The 25,005-nt window shown below is 39.3% G+C and overlaps 1 protein-coding gene across 4 annotated transcripts; it reads left to right on the top strand.

Moving 5' to 3' along the window:
* The first annotated feature begins 25 nt into the window (after nt 1-25).
* PRIM1 (DNA primase subunit 1) lies at nt 26-23,909 on the top strand. Of its 4 annotated transcripts, XM_032874506.1 has the most exons (13): nt 32-179; nt 844-1,001; nt 5,645-5,751; nt 5,823-5,896; nt 7,255-7,391; nt 7,764-7,822; nt 8,814-8,923; nt 9,856-9,944; nt 10,110-10,251; nt 12,866-12,935; nt 14,043-14,134; nt 21,697-21,795; nt 23,720-23,909. In XM_032874506.1, exons 1-13 carry the CDS (start codon nt 77-79, stop codon nt 23,737-23,739), a joined length of 1,260 nt encoding a protein of 419 aa, XP_032730397.1. In that variant the 5' UTR covers nt 32-76; the 3' UTR covers nt 23,740-23,909. The 4 variants fall into 4 exon arrangements, with proteins under 4 accessions (XP_032730399.1, XP_032730398.1, XP_032730400.1 ...); XM_032874507.1 differs by lacking the exons at nt 21,697-21,795; nt 23,720-23,909 and adding an exon at nt 21,609-21,640 and having other exon boundaries at nt 30-179; XM_032874508.1 differs by lacking the exons at nt 12,866-12,935; nt 21,697-21,795; nt 23,720-23,909 and adding an exon at nt 21,609-21,677 and having other exon boundaries at nt 26-179.
* The last annotated feature ends 1,096 nt before the right edge of the window (nt 23,910-25,005 follow it).

Below are 25,005 nucleotides of genomic sequence, written 5' to 3'. Positions count from 1 at the left end.
GCAGTGTCCGGGGATCCTGCTGTGTGATTCCCGCCAATTTTTGCGGTACTACGACCGACAGTGAGTCGCGCCATCCATGGAGACGTTTGACTCTGCGGAGCTGCCCGAACTGCTTACGCTTTATTACCGGAGGCTTTTTCCCTACGCCCAGTACTACCGTTGGCTCAACTATGGCGGAGGTGATGGAAGCTGGGAGAGGAGCGGGTAGTGGTTCGGTGGGGAGGGTGAGGAGGTACTGGGAGCGTTCCTCGGAACGACAATATGAAATACCTCCTGTGCGTCAGGCATTGTGCCAGCGCCTTCGCGTATTATCTCGAGCCCTCCCCACCACCTCAGAGATGTAAAGGGGCCGAGAGAGGTTACGGTAAGCAGGCACACTGAGGAAGAAAGAGCCGCTGCTCCTACCATTACGTGGTGGGACTCCCCATTCAGCTCCTCGTTTACCTGGCGCGGCGCCTGAGCCCAGGAGATTACTGGGTCATAGTCGGAAGCTGCAGAGGCGTGTTCTGTATCGGGGACAGCGGGGCATCTCCCGGAAGATGAGAGGTACTGATCTCTTAGTAGCTGAACTTAGTAGTGCTCGCCGAGGAGAGACAGCTGACATCACATCTTTAGAATATGTCTGCATCTTTTTCCTCATTTTTACTTTTTCCTATCAGATGCAGGATGGTATGCACCTTCAGAGTAGGAATTAGCTTGTTTTGGGGTTTTTTTTTTTAAACATGTAGCACAGCGTTGAGCACAGAGGGCTCATTAAAAATATCTTATCATTGGTTAATGTTTTAATGCCCTGAGCCGAATCAAGTGCCAAATTAACTTTAAAATGGTATATTTATTTTGCAGTAATAAAGAATTACTTTCAACACCGTGAATTTTCATTCACATTGAAAGATGATATTTACATTCGCTACCAATCCTTCAACAACCAGAGTGAGCTGGAAAAGGAGATGCAGAAAATGAATCCATACAAGATTGATATAGGCGCGGTATATTCCCACAGAGTAAGAAATCGGTTTTTTAATGTATTTTGTAGTTTTGTTTTTTAAACCAAGAATGGATTGGTGTTCTCATTGTTTTGAGGTTAAATTTTTAGAATTGATTCTAGCTGAGTCCCACTTTAACTTTTTTTAAGTAGATTATAATATTTTGTTGTTCTTTCATACTCCACATTACTGACTGGAAATCATTTGGAAGTGAATTGGTTGTATTCTCACTAGGACAGAAAAATTGAGTATCTGGCCAAAAGAGTAAACGAGGAAGCCAGCGTGGTTTAAAGGAGGGTATTTTAAAAGAATTACATTGTCTTCCAGCATTGGAGGTGTTTTGTTTGTTTTTAAGTAATCTCTATATCCAATGTGACCCCAATATTTAGAGTCACATGCTCTACGGACTGAGCCAGACCAGGACCCCTTGGAGATATGCTTGATTCCTCTATTTCTCTCACACTCCTATATCTATTCCATTAGGAAATCTCTTCAGCTCTACCAGAATATTATCTGAAATCCAACCACTGGTACCAGTACTACTACCATCCTTATCATCTTTCATCTGAATTACTGTAAAAACTTCCCAACAATTTGCTCCTATAGACTCTAGAGTCTATTCTCAAAACAGTTGCCAGAGCAATCCTTTTAAAACAAGTTAGATTCTGTGATTCCTCTGCTCAAAACCATTCTCTAGTGGCTCCCCATTTTGCTCAGAGTAAAAGCCCCTCTCTCCCCCTCACTCATTCCACTCCTGCCACAATGCTCCTGCTCAAGCAGTTTCCACTGCCCAGAACCCATTTCCCCAGATATCTCCTTGGTTCCTTCCCTCACCTCCTCAAGTCTTCACTTTGAGGCCTTCTGCAACCTGCCACTCCTCCTACCCATTGCCACTGATACAGTCTAAATGTCTAGATTAGTGCCTGCCTGAGAGAGTATATCGTATTTGTTGAATGAATGAACATACCAAAATTACCTTTCTTTCCTTAAAAATACACACATGGGGAGGGGCACCTGGGTGGCTAGTCAATTAAGCATCTGCCTTCTTCCTTCAGCGTGGGTCATGGTCCCAGGGTCCTGAGATCAGGCCTGGTGTCAGGCTCCATGCTTGAGTCTGCTTCTCTCTCTCCCTCTGCCCTTCTCCCCTGCTCGTGCTCTCTTTTAAAAAGAAAAAAAAAAAAAAAAACTTACAGAAAAATAAATACATGGGGGGGAGAAACACACTCATGGGATGATAGCTTTTATATGGAACTATTTCTTTTTCTTTTTTTTTTTTCCCAACATTTATATATTTATTTTAGAGAGAGAGCAAGCGCCCAGCAGGGCAAGAGGCAGAGGGAAAGAATCTCAAGCAGACTCTGCAGAGCATGGAGCCCAAGGCCAGGCTCAATCCTGTAACCCTGAGATCATGACCTAAACCACAATCAGAAGTCAGACACTTAACTGACTGAACCACCCAGGTGCCCAAGTTTGTTTTTTTTTTTTTTGGTGGTTTTTTTTTTTAAGATTTTATTTATTGGGGTGCCTCGGTGGCTCAGTGGGTTAAGCCTCTGCCTTTGACTCAGGTCATGATCTCAGGGTCCTGGGATGGAGCCCTACATCGGGCTCTCTGCTCAGCAGGGAGCCTGTTTCCCCCTCCCTCTCTATGCCTGCTGCTGCTCTGCCTACTTGTGATCTCTCTCTCCCTCTCTGTCAAATAAGTAAATAAAATCTCAAAAAAAAATTTTTTTTTAATTTATTTATCTGGTCAGTTTCATCCTGAAGAAATTTCACTTGCAGCTTCCTGACCTCCAAGCTGGACTAATTGCTCTCTCTAAGCCTCATGGATAAATATAATCTTGTAATCACCCTGATTTCCTTTCACCTCCTATTTTGGATCCTGTGTTCCCTGAATCCTTTGTTCTCTTTTTGGTTTACTTTTCTTTATGTAGAGCACGTCCTCCAGGAGCTTCCTGAGAAAAGGTGCATGGAAAAGAAAATATTGGACACTTTCTGTATCTGGAAAATGACTTCATTCTACCTTTGTACTTAACTAGTGGTTGTTTGTAAATCAGTTTCCCTTAGAATTTTGCATTATCTGCTAGCTTCCAGTGTTGCTGTTAAGAAGACTTAATGCCATTCTGATTCTTATTTCACTGTGTTGGAACTGAAAGCTCTTAGGATTTTCTACCTGGCCCCTCTGTCCCTAATGTACTAAAATTTCACAATGATGTGCCTTGGTGTCCATCTTTTTTGCATCTATTATGCTAGATACTTGATGGGCTCTTATGATCATGAACTCATGTCCTTCAATTCTGGAAAATTTTCCTTTTATTTTTTAAGATTTTATTTTGAAGTTTAAAAAAAAAAAATTTTATATTTAAGTAATCTCTATCCCCAACATGGGGCTTGAACTTAAAACCCAGAAATCAAGAATCTCATGCTCTACTGACTGAACCAGCCAGGCACCCCTTTTTTTTTCTTAAATATAATTTTTTCTATCTATAATTTTTCTCTGGTCTCTCTACAAATCCTAAAGTCAGATGTTATGTGTCTTGGACTGGCCCACTAATTTTTTTTCCCTTATTTTTATTTTGCTCTACTTTCTGGGGAATTTCCTCAGAGGTTTTCATTTCTGCTATTATAATTTACAAGAATTTTTTTTTAGAGTATCCTGTACTTTTTTCATTGATATGTCTTATCTTTCTGAGAGTATCAGTGATAGTTTATGTTTTCTGTTATACAATCTGTTTTCTCAAAGTCGCTTTTTTTTTCCCTGTTTTTTTCTCCTCTTTCATATTAGAGGCTTTCCTCATAAGTCTGATAATTTCTTGCATGTTGTTTATATTTAAAAATAAAGCACTAAAAAAGCTGATTGGACATTGTGTATACATGGCTGAGCTTTCTCTATTACAGGGTGATCTGGCTAGGCCATTTTTTGGGGAGGAAGCTCTGATGTCAGTTTCTCTAGATCTTTGCTTGAATGAAAACTTCACTTGCACAGGGATCTTTGTTTTGATCACAAATCTTCTATTCCTAGAGCCTGTAATAGTGCCTGCACTCCTGATCAGATTCTTTAGTGAGGAATCTTCTGGTTTCCTGCGTAGGATGGCAGTAATAGGGTATAAAAGTTGGGGAGAGGGCTGGGTCTCAACTTTCCACATGTAAATGTTTGTCCACTTAATTCACTATATATCAGTACAATACACTTTCTTCAACTGTGCCTATTGTTCTTGCCCCGCACCCCAGTCCAGAGAGACCCACTATTTGAGGTTCTCCAGATAATAATTCAGGTGTCTTTGCCAGGGAAATGAAAGTGCAGTCACCTAGCTCTGCAGAGTAAATGGAAGAATCTGGGAAATTAACTGCTTCATAAATAGATTTTTAACTGATTCTCCTATTTTTAATCTTAGCTTCACCACTGCCACACACACTCTCTCTCTCACTCTAGGGATACCCATTATCACCTGAGTTTGGGAGATGCTGAGGTGTAAATTGGATTGCTTATCTTTCCTTACTGAGAGTTTAAAATTCAGCCCTTATGGTTATCCTTATAAAAATTTTAGTGGTATTTTCTCCTCTCTGGTACTTTTTAATTTTTCCCCCACTCTGGTCCTTTTTTAAAGATTTATGCCTTTCTTAAGAAAACCTTTACTATCATTTTTGTGCAGGTTTGGAAAGAGCAAGATAAGTATCTGTATTCAGTCTGCTTTTTTTTCCTCTGGTGGCCCATAGCCTCAAAAGAGGCTACTTACAGGGGCATCTGGGTGGCTCAGTGGGTTAAAGCCTCTGCCTTCAGCTCAGGTCATGATCCCAGGGTCCTGGGATCGAGCCCCACATCGGGCTCTCTGCTCAGCGGGGAGCCTGCTTCCCTTCCTCTCTCTCTCTCTGCCGGCCTCTCTGCCTACTTGTGATCTCTGTCTGTCAAATAAATAAATAAGTAAAATCTTTAAAAAAAAGAAGAGGCTACTTACAGCTTGAGCCAAAGGCTCAGTTCAAACTAAATTGAGATATTTTGAATTATTGAAAAATTTTAAATACCTTTTTGTTACTTATATGTCCAGTAATAATTAAAAGTCTTTAAAACAGCTTGCAATAGGGCATTAAGTATTTGTATGTACTATTCTTTATGAGAAACCTAAAAAAGCCTTATTGGGATTTCTATTGATTAACAAATTTTTTTAAAGATTTTCTTTATTTATTTGACAGAGAGACACAGTGAGAGAGGGAGCACAAGCAGGGGTAGTGAGAGAGGGGGAAACAGGCAGAGCAAGAAGCCCAATGTGGGGCTGAATCCTAGGACCCTGGGATCATGACCTGAACCAAAGGCAGATGCTTAACCAACTGAGCCACCCGAGTGCCCCAATTAACAAATATTTATTATTCAATGTTACATATCAATTATATCTCAGTAGAACTGGTAAAAAACAAATATCTATGGTAATACGTATTTACCAAAACCTGTTTTAAGTAGATGAACTTTATATTGTCATCCATTCTGGATGTATAAAATCCAAACTAGTGAACTTTAACTGAGTAGAGTTGGCATTATATTATGGGTTTTCTGTTTTGTTTTGTTTTGTTTCATTTATCTTTGGCCACTTTCTTTGTGTGGTTAGAAAATAGCATAATTGACAGCATGACAGCTCTTACAGAAACTGATTGATATTTTCTCATTGTAGCCCAATCAGCACAATACAGTGAAGCTGGGAGCTTTCCAGGCTCAAGAAAAAGAACTGGTGTTTGACATTGATATGACAGACTATGACGATGTGAGGAGATGTTGTAGGTAAGCACTGCATGCCTTGCTGGTAGGGTGGATGGTATCACTGACAGTGAGTAATGATGCCTCTACTCCAGTTCTGCAGACATATGTTCTAAGTGCTGGACCCTCATGACGATGGCCATACGCATAATCGACCGAGCACTGAAGGGCAAGTATTGGCAGTGTCTGAGTGGGGTCAAATGCAAGAATCTGTTTTCCTCTGAATATTTGTCTATTTATACCATTTTATAATCAAATCTCATAGATTTCTAACATGTTTCCTTGAAACATATATCTGGAAAATAAAAGGAGACTAGAATAAAGTTGTAGTTGAAACGCTAATAAAGCTGTTGATCAAACCAGTGAGTTTTTATCCAATTCAGTCTGTGTGCTACCCAGAGCACCTCTGTGTGCTAAAAACTGTCCTAGATGAGGGAAATATGAAAGATAATGATTGCCTCAAGTAGGTTATATAGTCTAAGTGACAAATAAAATTGAGGATTACATTTAGTTTAGTAATATACACAAGGTACCATGGGGATAGAGAACAGCAGGAGTACATACTGGAATAGAAAGAAATTAGATCAGAAAAGGTGATGATAAGGATGACAATGATATTAAAAAGAGGGGCACCTGGGTGGCTCAGTCACTTGATTGTCTGCCTTCAGCTCAGGTCATTATCCCAGGGGTCTTGGGATCGAGCCCCACATCGGGCTCCCTGCTCAGTGGGGAGCCTGCTTCTCCCTCTGTCTCTGACTTTCCCCATGCCTTGTGCTCTCTCTCTCTCTCTCCTCTCAAATAAGTAAATAAATAAAAGGCTTCTACCTTAAAAAAAAAATAGCTAACTCTTGGGATGCCTGGGTAGCTCATTTGGTTAAGCCTCTAACTCTTGATTTCAGCTCAGCTCATGACCTCAGGGTCCTGGGATACAGGCCCACATCGGGCTCCTGGGTGAGGAGCCTGGTTGGGATTCTCTCTCCTTCTGCCACCTTCTGCCACTCCTTGCCCCAATGCATGCACGCTCGCTCATTCTCTCAAAAAAAAAAAAAAAAAAAGCTAACTCTTGTCCTCGCTTCAGCAATGCATGTACTAAAAAGAGCTCTTTTTTGGGGATGCTTGGGTGGCTCAGACAGTTAAACATCAGCCTTTAGCTCAGGTCATGATCCCAGGGTCCTGGGATCAAGTTCCACATCAGGCTCCCTGCTCAGCTGGGAATCTGCTTCTCCCTCTGCCTGCTGCTCTCCTTGCTTGTGCTCTCTCTCTGACAAATAAACAAATAAAATCTTGGGGCGGGGGGAAGCTTGAGAGGAAAAAAAAGGGCATGAAGAAATTCTTGGCAGAGAGAACAGGATAGGTATAGACATGAAGGTAAGACCATGGGAGACAGGAAACTACACATAATTTAGTATAGTTAAGGTGAGTACATGTGGATAAGAGGTAAAAATGAAGCCAAGGAAAGTAAGCAAGAACCAGGAGTTTATAAATTTATTTATAGATTTTAAAACATATTATTTCTCCCCTCCTCAGAGGACTTTGGATTTAAGCATCGTCTCTGGGTATATTCTGGAAGGAGAGGTGTTCATTGTTGGGTCTGTGATGAATCGGTTAGAAAATTGTCCTCTGCAGTACGTTCTGGGATAGTTGAGTATTTGAGTCTTGTAAAGGTAAGATCTGAGTGATACTTTACATTTCTTTGTTTGCTAGATGTTACCAAGCCTGAAATGTTTAGTGAAAAAAATGAAACTATCTTTTATAGCATCCATATTCCAGAGTAGATGACCTTACTATCAGATCAAATAATCACAGCAGCTACATTTTTTAAGATCTTTCATATTTTGCTGTTAAGTATCCTCCTTGTAGCAAGAGGAAAATGACTTTTCTGGTTCAATTATGTCAATTAATATTGACATAATTAAAAGAATTAAATTTTATATTTTGACAGAATTTAATCTATATTTAGAATACATTAAAAAATTTTTTAATTATTTCACTTGTGTCATATACATGAAGTTCTTTTTTGATGGTTTATTTTTCAGGGTGGTCAAGATGTTAAAAAGAAAGTCCATCTAAGTGAAAAAATTCACCCTTTTGTCAGGTCTGTTGGGAAAGAGTCCATGCGGTTTAAGCTGTGTCTGATTTACCTACATGTGCTTTTAGAATTACATTGTTACCAATTTCTCTATTGGGGTACCATTTTACTGATAATAAGGCTAGAGTTAATTGAATGACTGTCTTATGCTGCAGTATTCATGATAGGTGCTTTACAGATGTTCTTATTGGTCTTAATAGTAACTTCATGAGGGACATGATGGTATCTCCATTTATAGTTGAAGTAGAACTTAGATAGTATAATTTCTTTGGTACCACAAAAGTAATTGTTAAATATAGGAAGCATGTCATAGTCTGCCTAATTTCAAAACTCAGACTCTTTCCACTAAATTCACTACTTCTCTAGATGTAAAGAGCATTGCATTAAGAGTAAGAGTTTCTATTCTGTGGCTTTCTAAAACCCTGATAAAATATTAGAGCCTCTATCTCCTTATAAGTATATGATGGGGAAAACAACATCTGCTCCATCTATCTCAGAGTTGTGGCAAAGATTAAATAAAACGATAGATGTGAAGTCTGTTTGCAAATTGCTAAGCACTATGTAATTGTTGAGACATTAATGCAAGTACTTTGGAGTAGAAACTGTAGACTCTATCCCACACTACTACTGATGTATTATTATGTTGTCCTGGCCTGTTTCTACCCTTGTTACATATTTATGATGCTATTCATCTGTAAGTTGTGGAATTTAAGAAGTAAACATTTCTTGAATAGCTATTTTAAGCCAGGGGCTGTACTAGGTTCTTCCCCCTTAGAATGTCTTAGTTAATTCTCATAACCCTGTGAAGGCATATTATTCCCATTTTACATAGCTAATTTGTTTGTTAGCTAATTCTGTTTGTCTTATTAGACTAATGTATGCTCACTAAAAAAGAAAAGATTCAATAGAAGCAAGCACTAACCTCCCTTCTTGGCATGAAAAACTATGCAGTGTATGTGTCGCTAATAGTATTAGGACTGTGCTATTGTTCCTACAGCAAATCTATAAACATAATAAAAAAATACTTCCAAGAATATGCCTTAGTTGATCAAGATATTCTTGAAAATAAAGAAAGCTGGGATAAGATTTTAGCCCTTGTTCCTGAAAATATCCTTTCCCAAGACCACTTCTATGTGAGCTATATGATGTATTGATCTATATTATAAATGTGTTCTGCCTACATATTCTCATATACTTACTCTTTTTTTTTTTTAAGATTTTATTTATTTACTTGACAGACAGAAATCACAAGTAGGTGGAGAGGCAGGCAGAGAGAGAGGAGGAAGCAGGCTCCCTGCTGAGCAGAGAGCCCGATGTGGGGCTCGATCCCAGCACCCTGGGATCATGACCTGAGCTGAAGGCAGAGGCTTTAACCCACTGAGCCACCCAGGCGCCCCTCATATACTTACTCTTATAAGTTTAATCTTTTTTACAAAAACGTCTCCTATTTTTCTGCATTTTAGTATATCTAGTCTGGAATACAGTAAGAAATGAGACCATTTTGGAAATAAATTTCCTCATTTTGGAAGTTGATCCTCATAGAATTAATGGATACTTAAAGAATGCTGAATCATTTTGTCAAAATATGTATAGACCAGGGAAAGGTTTTACATTAAACATATAGAAGGGACGCCTGGGTGGCTCAGTTGGTTAAGTGACTGCCTTTGGCTCAGGTTATGATCTTGGAGTTTCAGGATGAGTCCCACCTCAGGCTCCCTGCTCAGCTAGGGAGTCTGCTTCCCCCTCTGACCCTCCCCACTCTTGTGCTTTCTCTCTCTCATTCTCTCCCTCCCAAATAAATAAGTAAAATTTAAAAAAAAAAAAAAAAAACTATATGGTTATTTTGGCATTCTTTCTGTCATATCAGTATATATTTTTACAGGGGACTTTTTTAAGGAAATGTATTTAATTAATATTTGCATTTTTGAAAACAATAATTACTTTCTAGTAAACTTTTGATATCTTTGTGAGTAATACATACTAAAAATAAATTGTTCATCAATGGCTCTAAATGACTGTGTTCCTTAATGACTCATCACCAATTCATGAGACACTTCAGCAAAACTTCCCGAAGTATCACAATTCACTTCAGCGTTGGGAATATTTGACAAAAGCCATCCGCTTGCAGGTATATTCCATTGAAATCTCTATTATAAATATAATGTAATTCTTAGTTAAATTCTAATTTTTTTGCTTAGTAAGTTAAAGATCACTGAAAGCCATTTTTTAACCTCTTAAAGAAATCCTCAAAAGTTCCTACTGATCCTCATGCTAGAGTTTCATCTGCTTTTAGGATAGTACCAAAAATGACAAATGTGGACCCTGGCTGGAATGGGAGATCATGCTCCAGTACTGTTTCCCGCGGCTGGACATCAATGTTAGCAAAGGAATCAATCATTTACTGAAGAGCCCCTTTAGTGTTCATCCTAAAACAGGTACAACGTAAAGAAAGCAAAGAAAACTAGAAGAAAAATTAGTTATTTTTTGTTTGAGTAAGCATGTCACTGGGTATGAATACATATGATAACTAAGTTATTTTTTAATTGTCGACTAGTAGCTACCAGATCAGTTTCCACTACATAAATAATTTTCCTCTAGGTTTCTGAGGTTTAGTGTTGGAACTATAGAGGAACTTAGAAATCCGAGGACAACAGCTCTCATTGTAGAGATGAGAAAACCGTGGTCCAAGAGGTTGATGTGACTTGTTCACAGTCTTAAAACAAATTGTGTCAGAGCTAGGAACAGAATTCAGTTCTTAAAACTTGAAAGTTCTGTGCTTTTCCCACTATGCCTCCTCCCTCAGTTCTTTTTCCATAGTTTTAGCTTTCCTCCTTCACATTTCTCTTAGCTATGTTTTGATGGACTGAAACTGACTTTAAAATAAATATAATGGTTGCTATATTGACATAAACTTTGGTTCATCCAACCAGGAGACATATACAGTTGTATGTAGTTGTCCTTTTTCGTCTAACTCTACCACTCACTGTGGGATGTTAGGCTAATTATTCTCTGTGTCTTGGTTTCCTCATCTGTAAATGGAAATGATATAGTACTTAACTCACAGGGTTATTATGAAGATCTAAAATGTAAAGTGCTGGGGCGCCTTGGTGGCTCAGATGTTTGGGTGTCTGTGTTTGGCTCAGGTCGTGGTCTCTAGATCCTGGGATCAAGCCCCAAGTCGGGCTCCGGGCTCTGCAGGGAGTCTGCTTCTCCGTCTTCCTCTGCTTCACCCCCTGCTTGTGCTCTCTCTGTCTCTGTCTCTCTCAAATGAAAAAATCTTTAAAAAAATAAATAAAAAATAATAGTAAGATGTAAAGTACTTAGAAAAGGATCTGTCACACATTCAATTCTCCCAAGTTGCCTAGTTTCCTTTAATAATCTGTGATGATTCTCTAGTGCATATATTTGAATAGCCCCTTTCTAAACCTATCAACTATGTGTTTTTAGCTTCTTTTGATAATAAGCTTAGTATTTCTTTTTTTAATTTGTCTTATTAGTTTCAGAAGTAGAGTTCAGTGATTCATCAGTTCCATATCATACCCAGTGCTCATTATATATTTTTTTAAGTTTTTGAATTAATTTTTAATTTTTTAATTTGATTTATTATTTTAAAATTATGTTTAGGGGACACCTGGGTGGCTCAGTTAGTTGGACGACTGCCTTCGGCTCAGGTCATGATCCCAGAGTCCCGGGATCGAGTCCCGCATCGGGCTCCCAGCTCCGTGGGGAGTCCACTTCTCCCTCTGACCTTCTCCTCGCTCATGCTCTCTCTCACTGCCTCTCTCTCAAATAAATAAATAAAATCTTTAAAAAAAAATTTTTTTTTTAAATTATGTTTGGTAGCCAGTGGCTGAAAAGTTTTGGGTTTGTTTATTTATTTATTTTATTTATTTATCACCATAAAATACATCATTAGTTGTTTTTTTTGTTGTTGTTTTTTAAGATTTTATTTATTTATTTGACAGAGAGAGAGATCACAAGTAGGCAGAGAGGCAGGCAGAGAGAGAGGGGGAAGCAGTCTCCTTGCAGAGCTGAGAGCCTGATTCAGGGCTCGATCCCAGGACCCTGAGATCATAACCTGAGCCGAAGGCAGAGGCTTAACCCACTGAGCCACCCAGTTGCCCCACATCATTAATTTTTGATGCAGTGTTCATTATATATTTCTTATTATTTTTTAAACCTAATTCTAAAGCTATAGTGGGTATCCCTTATTCTAATACTCAGAGTTTGGGTAAATAATTATGTTCATAAGTATACACATTTGATTATATTCTTTTCCTATAAGTAGCTGTAGTCTTTTTACTCTGTTTTCAAACAACAACTCCCAATTCTCTTGATTATTTTACTTGTTATTTACCTGGCATCCTTTAGATTGATTATCTCATTTTTGAAATGTAATGAATTTTATGAGGTATCCCAGGTGTGGATATTGTGAAAGGGAAAGTATAATGCTGTCTATTTTATTTCCAGAATGCTTTCTAAAGATGCCCAGCATATAGGTGTCTGTTCTGATCTCAGCAAATAAACCAAGTTAATGAAGTGATATCTTCTTTTTCAGGACTCACTAAATTTGATATCATTCTGTCCTTACATATAAGGATAGTAGGAAGAAGGAGATAGAAATAAAAGTGGAAATAAGAACACTAGATTATAGCTCAACATTCTTTCATATCTATTTTTTTTGTTTTTAGGAGAAATTAAAAACAGCTAATGTGGAAGTAATTTCTAGCTATTGTTTTTAACAGATAAGGGGCGCCTGGGTGGCTCAGTGGGTTAAGCCGCTGCCTTCAGCTCGGGTCATGATCTCAGGATCCTGAGATCGAGTCCCACATTGGGCTCTCTGCTCGGCAGGGAGCCTGCTTCCCTCTCACTCTCTCTGCCTGCCTCTCTGCCTACTTGTGATCTCTGTCAAATGAATAAATAAAATTTAAAAAAAAAAAAAAAAAGGTAAGTCTAACCCTTTTTCTAAGCCTTAGATTAAAATTTGGCCAAAATAACACATAGGATTGTATTTTACAATCATCAGTTTATAACTTTTGGTTCTTACAGGTCGTATTTCTGTGCCTATTGATGTACAGAAAGTGGAACAGTTTGATCCATTTACTGTTCCAACCATAAGGTATGTTCCACATCATTGATCATTCATTTTTTGTTTGTGATTTTTACTCTGAATTTGAAGTAGGTTGAATTAGATCCCTTTCAGAGAGGCAGGTGCTCTGAGGCTATATGACAGTGCCTTTGTAAAGCAACATTTCCTAGTGAGTTCCACAGAACACAAGCTGCTATTCTCTTATAAAAAGACTGTAAGTTCAAATAAGTTTGAGAAATAACGATTTTAACAGATAAAATGTTATTTACTGCAAGATTTCCCAGTTTTTATTATGCTCTTATGCATGGAAAACTCCCAAGATACAATTGTGATTTTTAGAATATCCCAAATTTAGTTGGTCACACACTGTTTTCACAGAAAATTTTGTGGGATTCTTGTGCTATCATACACTGGGTAATGTTGACCAAGAACCAACTTTAAAATTCTTATTCTGGGGGTGCCTGGGTGGCTCAGTGGGTTAAGCCTCTGCCTTCAGCTCAGGTCATGATCTCAGGGTCCTGGGATCAAGCCCCACATCAGGCTCTCTGCTCAGCAGGGAGCCTGCTTCCCCCTCTCTCTCTGCCTGCCTCTCTGCCTACTTGTGATCTCTCCCTCTATCAAATAAATAAAATCTTAAAATTCTTATTCTGTGGGGCTTGGGTGACTCAGTTGGTTAAGCGTCCAACTCTTGATCTCAGCTCAGGTCTTGATCTGTGGGCCATAAGTTTATGCCCTGAATTAGGCTCCACACTGGGCATAGAGACTACTTTTAAAAAACAGAAGAAAGGGCGCCTGGGTGGCTCAGTGGGTTAAGCCGCTGCTTTCGGCTCGGGTCATGATCTCAGGGTCCTGGGATCGAGTCCCGCATGGGGCTCTCTGCTCCGCGGGGAGCCTGTTTCCTCCTCTCTCTCTGCTTGCCTCTCTGTCCACTGTGATCTCTCTGTGTCAAATAAATAAAATCTTTAAAAAAAAAAAAAAAAAAAAAAAACAGAAGAAAATTCTCTTATTCTGGAGCACATGGCTGGTTCAGTTGGTAGGGCATGTGACTCTTGATTTTGGGGTCATGAGTTTGAGCCCTAAATCAAGTACAGAGTTAAAAAATTTAAAAAAAAAATTCTCTTATTCTATTATTTGTAGCTCTCTCTGCCATGAATTGGATGCCATTTCCATTAATGATGAGGGAAAGGAAGGAAATGAAGCCGAATCTGATATCAAACGTAGAACCAGAGGTATGTTAATATGTTGAAGTCTCACTTTAATATAAGTTTCTTACAAGACATCCTGTCAGTCCAATAATTAATTCTCCTTGGATTCAGCCCAGAATGGATCAATGTTTATCATGAAACCAGCTCAGTAACAAATAGTATCATAGCAATGCTTCTGTCCTTTCTTCATCAATTCCCCAAATGGTGCTGTTGAATCCAATCTGAGTCAACAGATATTTACTAAGCAACATCTAAATGCTAGGATTTATGGGGCACCTGGGTAGCTCAGTGGGTTAAAGCCTCTGCCTTCGGCTCGGGTCATGATCCCGGGGTCCTGGGATCGAGCCCCACATCGGGCTCTCTGCTTGGTGGGAAGCCTGCTTCCTCCTCTCCCTCTCTCTGCCTGCCTCTCTGCCTACCTGTGATCTCTGTCAAATAAATAAATAAATAAATAAATAAATAAATCTATCTTTTTAAATAAATAAATAAATGCTAGGATTTATACTATAAGATTAAATTGTCATTTTGTGTTGATAGTTGTTTGACTCTCACAATTTTAGATTCAACGACTACTTATTTAACAACTACTATATATGCATGCTTTTGTTCTTTGCTCTTGATGTATCCAGAGAATGTTATGATAAATATATATCTAAACTGTGGTTGAATTGTATATTCAAGAATTTGATGAAGCTGGGAAACTTATAAATCTTCCTGCTAATAGAAGCCAAATCTTCATATACCAACACCCAAAAGACACTCTACAGAACCAACAGAACTTCTTGTGTGGTAGAAATGTAAGGCACTGCCCAGTGTGGTACTCCCTAGCCACATGCGGCACATTCCACTTGAATTGTGAGAAACCTGATTTTCAATTTCATTTAGTTTTAAGTAGCCACATGTGTCTAGTGACTTTTGTAACACAGTGCTGATCTGTGTTATCTAACTGACCTTTCTCGGTCAAATGTTGCCACCCTCTTTCAAAACCCAAGTTCAAATATCACTCCATAAGACAAAAACAAAACAAACAAAATCACTTCATCTGTTCCAGCTCTAACATAATACCTAACCATAGTATATTCCACTATTAATGTTTATAGTGATTACAAGCACTCTGCCTAAGGTATTTGAGGGGCTTCTGGGTCACTCAGTCAGTTGGGCATCTGATTCTTGGTTTTGGCTAAGGTCATGATCTCAGAGTCATGGGATTGAGCCCTCCATCTGGCTCTGTGCTCAGCATGGTGTCTGTTTGTCCCTCTCCCTCTGTCCCTCCCCCCCATCTCTCTCAAATAAATAAGTAAATAAAATATTTTTTAAGAATAAAGTATTGAGGGGCGCCTGTGTGGCTCAGTGGGTTAAGCCTCTGCCTTCGGCTCAGGTCATGATCCCAGGGTGCTGGGATCGAGCCCCGCATCGGGCTCTCTGCTCAGCAGGGAGCCTGCTTCCTCCTCTCTCTCTGCCTGCCTCTCTGCCTACTTGTGATCTCTCTATCTGTCAAATAAATAAATAAAATCTTAATTAATAAATAAATAAATAAATAAAGTATTGGGGGGTACCTGCATGGCTCAGTGAGTTAAGCCTCTGCCCTCGGCTCAGGTAATGATCTCACGGTCCTGGGATCAAACCCTGCATCAGGCTCTCTGCTCAGCGGGGAGCCTGCTTCTCCCTCTCTCTCTGCCTGCCTCTCTGCCTACTCGTGATCCCCCCCTCTCTCTCTGTCAAATAAATAAATAAAATCTAAAATAAATAAATAAATAATTTGAAGAACATCTCCAACATGAAAAATCAGAATAAACTGGAAAAAGGAACTCAGAGAAAACAGATAATGCAAGGAACAAAGAAAACCCTTTTTTTCCCTCTTTTTTTCTTAAGTAATCTCTGCCCAACATGGGACTCAAATTCACATACCAGAGAAGTAAAGTCACATGTTCTACTAACCGAGCCAGCCAGGCACCCTGAAGACCTTTTTTTAAAAAATTATTATCCGGGGCGCCTGGGTGGCTCAGTGGGTTAAGCCTCTGCCTTCGGCTCAGGTCATGATCTCAGGGTCCTGGGATCGAGTCCCGAGTCGGGCTCTCTGCTTGGCGGGGAGCCTGCTTCCCTCTCTCTCTCTCTCTCTCTGCCTGCCTCTCTGTCTACTTGTGATCTCTCTCTGTCAAATAAATAAATAAAATCTTTAAAAAAAAAAAAAAAAAAAATTATTATCCTCAGAGAATATGAGAAGATAGTGTATCCATGAAGCAATAGCAGAATGCTATGAAAAGAAACATTCAGAGAATAAGAAAGAGGTCTTAGAAATCAGAAACATAATCATTAGAATACAAAATTCAGTGGAAGGGCTAGAAAAGTAAAGTTAAGATTTTCCAGAAAGTACTACAAAAAAAGATAATTTTTTTTGTTTTTATTTTAAGGAGGAAAAAGATAAAGAAAATCAGAAGAATGGTTCAGGGAATGCCTGGGTGGCTCAGTCAGTTAAGCACCTGCTTTTGGCTCAGGTCATGATCCCAGGGTCCTGGGATCGAGTCTACATTGGCTCCTTGCTCAGCCAGGAACCTGATTCTCCCTCTGCCTCCCATTCCCCCAGTTTGTGCTCACTCTCTCTGTCTCTGACAAATTTTTAAAAAAAAAGAATGGTTCAGGAGGTCTAATACCTAACTATGGGAGTTTCAGAAAAACAACAGAGAGGTAAAAAATATATATATCAAAATTATATAGGAAGCCATCACAGAAATGAGCCCTTTATTGAAAAGGCTCAGCCTGGGGCGCCTGGGTGGCTCAGTGGGTTAAAGCCTCTGCCGTCAGTTCAGGTCATGATCCCAGTATCCTGGGATCGAGCCCCACATCAGGCTCTCTTATCTGCAGGGAGCCTGCTTCCTCCTCTCTCTCTCTCTGCCTGCCTCTCTGCCTACTTGTGATCTCTGTCTGTCAAGTAAATAAATAAAATCTTTAAAAAAAAAAAAAAAAAAAAGGCTCAGCCTAATAGGAAAACAGACTGGCACCAAGGCACATCATTTTGAAATTTCAACACATTGAGAATTAAGGAAAAATCTTGGCCTTCTGACCCTTTCCTACTTCTCCTCCCCGCAAAAAAGCCACAGTCCTAGGAAGAATGGCTTTGGATTTCTAAACATTGGAAGTGTTCATCTGTTAAAAGTAGGTGCTAGAAAGAAAAAGTGGTTGCCATTCAAGAGGATGGAGAGGTCAGAATTAAGGCAGAAAGCTATTTTTTCCAACCTGCTAGTACTATTTTATTCTTTTTAACAACATGTATACCTTACTTCACAATTTTTTAAAAATATTTTCTCTTGATGAACATCTTTTTCTTTTGTTCAGGGATTTTTTTTTATTTTTTAAAGATTTTATTTATTTGATAGAGAAAGCACAAGCAGGGGGAGCAGGAGAGGGAGAAGCAGGCTCCCCACTGAGCAGGGCTCCATCCCAGGACCTGAGCCAAAGGCAGTCACTTAAACAACTGAACCACCCAGTTGCCCCTGTTCAAAGATTTTAAAGAGAAATTTTCTAATATAACTATTCAAAAATAAACTAAACTGCCTGTCATTTCAAGTATTCATGAATAGCCTAATAACCATCAGTCTCGGGTGCTTTAGAGATGGTGGGGGGTTGGAATGAGTGATGTGTAAGTTCCCTACTATCACTTTAGTTTCTGTAATTTTAAGCCTTTTGTCCTTTATCACACTAGTACCATTTGTTCCCACCCTTCTTTTTTTTTTTTTAAGATTTTATTTATTTATTTGACAGAGATCACAAGTAGGCAGAGAGGCAGGCAAAGAGAGTGGGGGTAGGGAAGCAGGCTCCCCGATGAGCAGAGACCCCGATGTGGGGCTTGATCCCAGGACACTGAGATCACAACCCGAGCCGAAGGCAGAGGCTTTACCACTAAGCCACCCAGGCGCCCCTGTTCCCACCCTTCTTCACAAATCCTGGAATGTTCTATCTATTAATGTCTTTTTTCTTTTTCTTTTTTAAAGATTTTATTTACTTATTTGAGAGAGAGAGTGCAAGCATGAGCAGGGAGAGGGGCAGAAGAGGGAAAGGCAGAGAATCTCAAGCAGACTCCACACAGAGCATGGAGCCCAGTGCAGGGCTCAGTCTCACCACCCTGAGGTCATGACCTGAGTGGAAACCAAGAGTCAGATGTTTAACTGACTGAGCCACCCAGACACCCCTAATTATATCTTTTTTCTAAGACCCACCTCACAGCCACCTCACTCAACACTGACAGGTGGATTCTTTGGCCTTGTAATTATCCATGTGCCTCTTTGGTCTTTTAATTATATATTGTTTTCTATTACTACATATAGGACTTGTTTTACCAGTTCATTTAAAAACTTCTTAAAACCAAAGAGTTTGGGTTATATTTTTTTTTAGAATTTAGCAGAGTAATGGGGCGCCTGGGTGGCTCAGTGGGTTAAAGCCTCTGCTTTCGGCTCAGGTCATGATCCCAGGGTCCTGGGATCGAGCCCCGCATCGGGCTCTCTGCTCAGCGGGGAGCTTGCTTCCTCCTCTCTCTCTGCCTGCCTCTCTACCTACTTGTGATCTCTGTCTGTCAAATAAATAAATAAAATCTTTAAAAAAAAAAAAAAAAAGAATTTAGCAGAGTACTTAATATATAGTTAGTAAATATTTAAGTGATTATTGAATGCCTGTTACATATTCCACAATGGTGAAATAAACATATAGACTTACAAACAAGGAGGGGCACCTGGGTAGCTCAGTGGGTTAAAGCCTCTGCCTTCGGCTCGGGTCATGATCCCAGGGTCCTGGGATTGAGCCCCGCATCGGGCTCTCTGCTTAGCGGGGAGCCTGCTTCCCCCTATCTCTCTCTCTCTGCCTGCCTCTCTGCCTACTTGTGATCTCTGTCTGTCAAATAAATAAATAAATAAAATCTTAAAAAAAAAAAAAAAAAGACAAGCAAGGAGCTTAGAATCTTGAATAAAAGGTTCTAAGTACTATGGGGCTGATCCCAAACTAAACAGTTTCCTTGGTGTATATTTTATATTATTATAAGAAAATTCATATATAAAAGTTTAGGACAAAATACATGGTACTTTCATGATTGGCACAGTTCAGATATTCATCCTGAATATCCTCGTCAAAATTCCTTTTCTAGTCCCAAGTACATCAGATAATGTTTATTAAAGATTTTATTTATTTATTTATTTATTTGAGAGAGAGAGAACATGAACAGGGGGGGAATGGCAGAGGGAGAAGGAGAAGCAGACTTCCCACTGAGCAGGGAGCCCAACATGACACAGAGCTCCATCCTAGGATCCCAGGATCATGACCTGAGCCAAAAGCAGACACTAAACTGACTAAGCCACCCCGATGCCCCTTAAAAATTTTTTTAAGTATAGTTTCTTTTTTTACTCTTTTTTTTTTTTTAAGATTTTATTTATTTATTTGACAGACAGAGATCACAAGGAGGCAGAGAGGCAGGCGGAGAGAGAGGGGGAAGCAGGCTCTCCACTGAGCAGAGAGCCCGATGCGGGGCTCGATCCCAGGACCCTGAGATCATGACCTGAGCCAAAGGCAGAGGCTTAACCCACTGAGCCACCCAGGCGCCCCTCTTTTTTTACTCTTTTGAATGAACTATTATAAGGACTATTCCATCCAGATACAGCACACTACTGAAATCCAAATCTCATCTTGTTCTCAGATTTTCTCCCCTATTGGGTATTATAGATTGTGTAATTAAATAGACTATTAAGATTCTGTATTCAAAATTTTGTTGTGGGGGTGCCTGGGTGGCTCAGTCATTAAGCATCTGCCTTAGGCTCAAGTCATGATCTCAGGGTCCTGGGATTAAGCCCCGTATCAGGCTCCCTGCTCAGTGGGGAGTCTGTTCCTCCCTCTGCCTCTCCCCCTGCTTGTGCGCTCTCTCTCTCTTTCGCTCTCAAATAAATAAATAAATAAAATCTTGGGGGAACATCTTAAAAATTTTTTGTTGTGTACATTTTTTAAAATTTTATATAAATAAAAAAATACCTATACTTAAGGCACTATGACTATAAACTTCTGGTTGTCTCCAGGTAGAAGGCCCCTGACATTATTAATGTTTGCTCTGTTGGTAAAACTATTTATTAATGAAGCCACAATTTGTTAAAAAAAAAAAAAAAAAAAAGAATATTGTATGGGATTTAACGTAGAGCAATAGATTTTGCTGGTCTAATACCAGAAAGCCTGACTACTGAAGTAGATATGTACATGTGGTTTGGATATTTTCAGGCAACACTGTCTTAATACAGCAGCCACATATGGCTGTTAAGCACTTGGAATGTGGCTAGTATAAACAAGGAATTAATTTTAATTAATTTAAATTTTAAAACTGATTGGGGTGCCTGGCTCAGTCAGTAGAACATGCAACTCTTGACCTCAGGGTTATGAGCTCAAGTCCCACGTTGGGTACAGTGATTACTTAAAAATAAAATCTTAAGGGATGTCTCTTTAAAATAAATATTTTTAAAAATTTTTAAAATATTTTTAAATAAATAATTTTTTAATGTTTGGGGGTTTTTTTTAAGATTTTTATTTATTTGACAGAGAGAGAGAGATCACAAGTGGGCAGAGAGGGGGAAGCAGGCTCCCTGCTGAGCAGAGAGTCCAATGTAGGACTCGATTCCAGACCCTGAGATCATGACCCAAGCCAAAGGCAGAGGCTCAACCCACTGAGCCACCCAGGCGCCCCAATAGATAAATTTTAAAACTGATATTTGATTCAATTATTAGAAAACATTTAAGTATGTTTAGGAAATTTGGATATGTGAGCCTTTTTTTTTTTTTTAAGGATTTTATTTATTCATTTGACAGAGATCACAAGTAGGCAGAGAGGCAGGCAGAGAGAGAGGAGGAAGCAGGCTCCCCGCTGAGCAGAGAGCCCGACATAGGGCCCGATCCCAGAACCCTGGGATCATGACCTGAGCCAAAGGCAGAGGCTTTAACCCACTGAGCCACCCAGGCGCCCTTGTGAGCCTACTTTTACACTGTCTATAATTCAAATCTAAATATAGATCAAGTATTTCTCATAATGTATCATCTAAATTGAGATGTATTTTAAGTACAAAATGCTAGATTTCAAACAGTATGAAAGAGAATAAAATATTTCAATTTTTATTATGTATTAATATTTTAGATACACTGGATTAAATAAAATATTAAAAGTAGTCTTACCTTTTTAATGTAGCTACTAGAGTATTTATTTATTTTAAGATTTTTATTTATTTATTTGACAGAGAGAGAGAGAGCACACAAGCAGAGGAAGTGGCAGGCAGAGGGAGAAGAAAAAGCAGGCTTCCTGCACAGTGGGGAGTCCAATGTGGGGCTCCATCCCAGGACTTTGGGATCATGACCTAAGTGGAGGGCAGATGCTTAACCAACTAAGCCACACAGGCACCCCACTAGTAGAGTATTTAAACTACATATTTCTCATTATATTGGACAGTACTGTTCTAGAGAATTCTTTTTCTTATTGTTGTTCTAGAGAATTTTTTTTTTTAAACTTAAAGTTATACTCTGATGTTATTCTGCTTCCAAAATGCTAATTATAATGCATGGCCTTCATAATTTAGATTATAAGAAGACCAGTCTAGCTCCTTATATAAAAGTTTTTGAACAATTTCTTGAAAACCTGGATAAATCCCGAAAAGGAGAACTTCTCAAGAAGAGTGGTAAGACTCTATACCTTTCCTTTTTAGCTATTTAGATCTTAGTGTAGGAAGTTTAATCATCTAGTACATGAGAAATTTTAGAGCTCTAGCTTTTGCCCTCCTAAAACAAGTTATTGATTTAGCTTACTATCCTTAGTGTTTTAAAAATTGAGCTACCTTAATTCCATTCAGCAGATACTCATTAGACACCTTCTGTGTATCAGGTACTATGAGGGAAACAAAGATTAATTATACAAAGATGAATTCCACACCATGCCCCCCTGCCCTTAGGAAGTACTACTGATACAAAACAAAGAAGTATAAAATGCTAAGAAAGAGATCTCATCTGACTGAGAGAACCTGAGAAGATTTCATATGAAAAGAGTGGTATTTGAACTCTTTACAATGAGGTGCTATACAGATTCTAATTCCCAATGCCAATATACCATGCCTTGAGGTATGCATAGGATTTCGACAAGCAGAGATTTGATAAGGGTACAGGAATGGGAAAAGGGGATAGGTTCTTCATTCTTGAAGGAATGGCAAAGGCATTAGATAGGAAAGCATCAGGTCACTCCAGAGGCCATCAAGTAATACAGCTAATCTGGAAAAAGATGTGTCAGGCGTGGATGGAACTAGAGGGTATTATGCTTAGCAAAATAAGTCAATCAGAGAAAGACAACTATCATATGATCTCCCTGTTATGAGGAAGTGGAGATGCAACATGGTGGGTTAAGGGGGTAGGAAAAGAATAAACGAAACAAGATGGGATCAGGAGGGAGACAAACCATAAGAGACTCTTAATCTCACAAAACAAACTGAGGGTTGCCCCGGGGGTAGGGGGTAGGGAGAGGGTGGTAGGGTTATGGACATAGCGGAGGGTATGTGCTATGGTGAGTGCTATGAGGTTGTAAACCTGGCGATTCACAGATCTGTACCCCTAGGGCTAATAATACATTATATGTTAATAAAAATATATAAAAATTATTTAAAAAAAAAAAAAGATGTGGCAGGAATTGATGGGATAGAAATCTGAAGAAGCAGACTGAATCCAGGGTATAGGTGACCTTTGAAGTCCAGTCTTGAGAGCCTGGGCTTAATTCAGTAGGGACAGGTAATCTAGTAAAGGTTTTTGAGGAATGGAGTACCATGATTTAAAGTTTTATCTAGCAAAATAAAACTAGCAACAATGTGTCTGGGGAGAGGTTAGGGATAAAATAGACCAAGAGGCCAGTTGGCCTATTACCATTAGGACACTGGTACTGGATATCTCCAAAAGGAGCAAATACTAGAGCCATCCTTGAGAGTTGGTAATGATTTGGAAGTGGAGAGATGAAAAAGGAAATTAAAAGTGTCACAGAAGCCGGGGAAAGGAAATGTTCAAGGAGATTATCAAGTGTCAAATGCAGTAGAGAACTGATAAAATCATGTTGCATATTGGGACTAAAGGGAGATACTTAGAGGACAGCAGTGTCTTTGAATAAGAGAGACCCAAACATATGTATAAGCCAAAATGAAAGAAATCAGCAGTGAATATTACTCAGGAGATGGATCAATACCATAGAAAACTGTAGTAGTGTTATAGAAATACAAACTTCCTTTCCACTTTATTTTTTAATAATACGCATGATGGTTAAACAGTAGTGCCCAAGATAATGCTGAACTCATAGTAGACACTTAAATATGTGCTTATTGAATGAACAATGATGACTCTGAACTTGGAAAGCCTCAATGAACCTGCCATTCCAACTGGCTATATTAAGTCCTTTGTACTCTTGTTCTCTACTAGCTCACCCTATAATGTGGGCTTCAGCAAAAGTGAAAGCAAATCTTTATGCATGATGCGAATTTAATAGAAGCATTAAGCAAATCAGAATGTGAAAATAAATGGGATTTGTCTTGTCTTCCTTTACTATCCCTTTGATAACAATCTATTCTATTCCAGATTTACAGAAAGACTTCTGAAGATAATTCTCCTCAAACCAATGTAGATATCTTCTAGCTTCAAGAATCAAATACTTCAGGCACTTGGGTCACTTAGTCGGCTGGGTGTCTGCGTTTGGCTAGGGTCATGATCCCGGGGTCCTGAGATCAAGTCCCAGGTCAGGCTCCCTGCTCAGTGGGGAGTCTGCATCTCCCTCTCCCTCTGCCCCTCCCCCCAACTCATGCTGTCTCTCTCTCTCTCTCTCTTTCAAATAAATAAATAAAAATAAAATCTTTAAAAAACCAAATACATCAAGAGCAATTCAATAAATATTACAGAACCATAATGTGTCTTAATGCTCAAAGCAAAATTTCCTTTACTTTCCTTTTCTTTTTTTTTTTACTTGACAGAGAGAGCACAAGTAGCCAGAGCAGCAGGCAGAGGGAGAGGGAGAAGCAGGCTCCTCGCTGAGCAGGAAGCCCCATGAGGGGCTCAATCCCAGGACTCTGGGATCATGACCTGAGCCAAAGGCTGACGCTCAACAGACTGAGCTACCCAGGCGCCCCCAAAATTTCCTTTTCTTGAAAAATTATTATGTTGAAAAGATTCCTGAGGCCACCAAAGGAGAACGTCCAGGTTTCTGGAAGCAACAATAATGGAAGGAATAAGTGAATTGCAGATATATTTTGTAAAAGTTAATATTATATGGGCTCCTGGGTGGCTCAGTCAGTTAAGCGGCTGCCATCAGTTCAGGTCATAATCCCAGGGTCCTGGGTTCCCTGCTCAGTGGAAAGCCTGTTTCTCGCTCTCTGCCTGCTGCTCCCCTACTTGTGGGTGCTCTCTGTCAAAAATAAGTAAAATCTTAAAAAAAAAAAAAAAAAAATTGTAGGGGCGCCTGGGTGGCTCAGTGGGTTAAGCCTCTGCTTTCAGCTCAGGTCATGATCTCAGGGTCCTAGGATCGAGCCCCACATCGGACTCTCTGTCCAGCAGGGAACCTGCTTCCCCCTCTTTCTCTGCCTACCTCTCTGCCTGGTTGTGATCTCTCTCTCTCTGTCAAATAAATAAATAAAATCTTAAAAAAAAAATTAAAAATAATGAAAAAATTTAAAAAACTAATTATACAAAGATAATTTAAGATTTTTTGATATACCTTTTACCAATTGCCATATATATTTTGATATACTTCTACCAGTTGCCATATGTAGAGGCAAGTGAGCAATAATATGCTCAAAACTTTAATCTCAGCTCACTGGATATAGCCTTCTTATTTCTGGACTGAATATTGTAGGTACATGAGAGCTTTGTCC

The sequence above is a fragment of the Lontra canadensis genome, unplaced genomic scaffold (genome assembly GCF_010015895.1).
Source record: "Lontra canadensis isolate GAN:19392208 unplaced genomic scaffold, GSC_riverotter_1.0 scaffold53, whole genome shotgun sequence".
Taxonomy (NCBI): Eukaryota; Metazoa; Chordata; class Mammalia; order Carnivora; family Mustelidae; genus Lontra; species Lontra canadensis.
This window is presented reverse-complemented; position numbering and strand designations above follow the sequence as displayed.

Excerpts from the sequence above, each read along its gene's own strand:
- PRIM1 (XM_032874506.1), top strand. The coding sequence starts at position 77 with ATGGAGACGTTTGACTCTGCGGAGCTGCCCGAACTGCTTACGCTTTAT. Across the intron at positions 12,936-14,042 it reads TTTACTGTTCCAACCATAAG|CTCTCTCTGCCATGAATTGG; the intron begins GTATGTTCCACA and ends TATTATTTGTAG. Across the intron at positions 14,135-21,696 it reads TATCAAACGTAGAACCAGAG|ATTATAAGAAGACCAGTCTA; the intron begins GTATGTTAATAT and ends TTCATAATTTAG.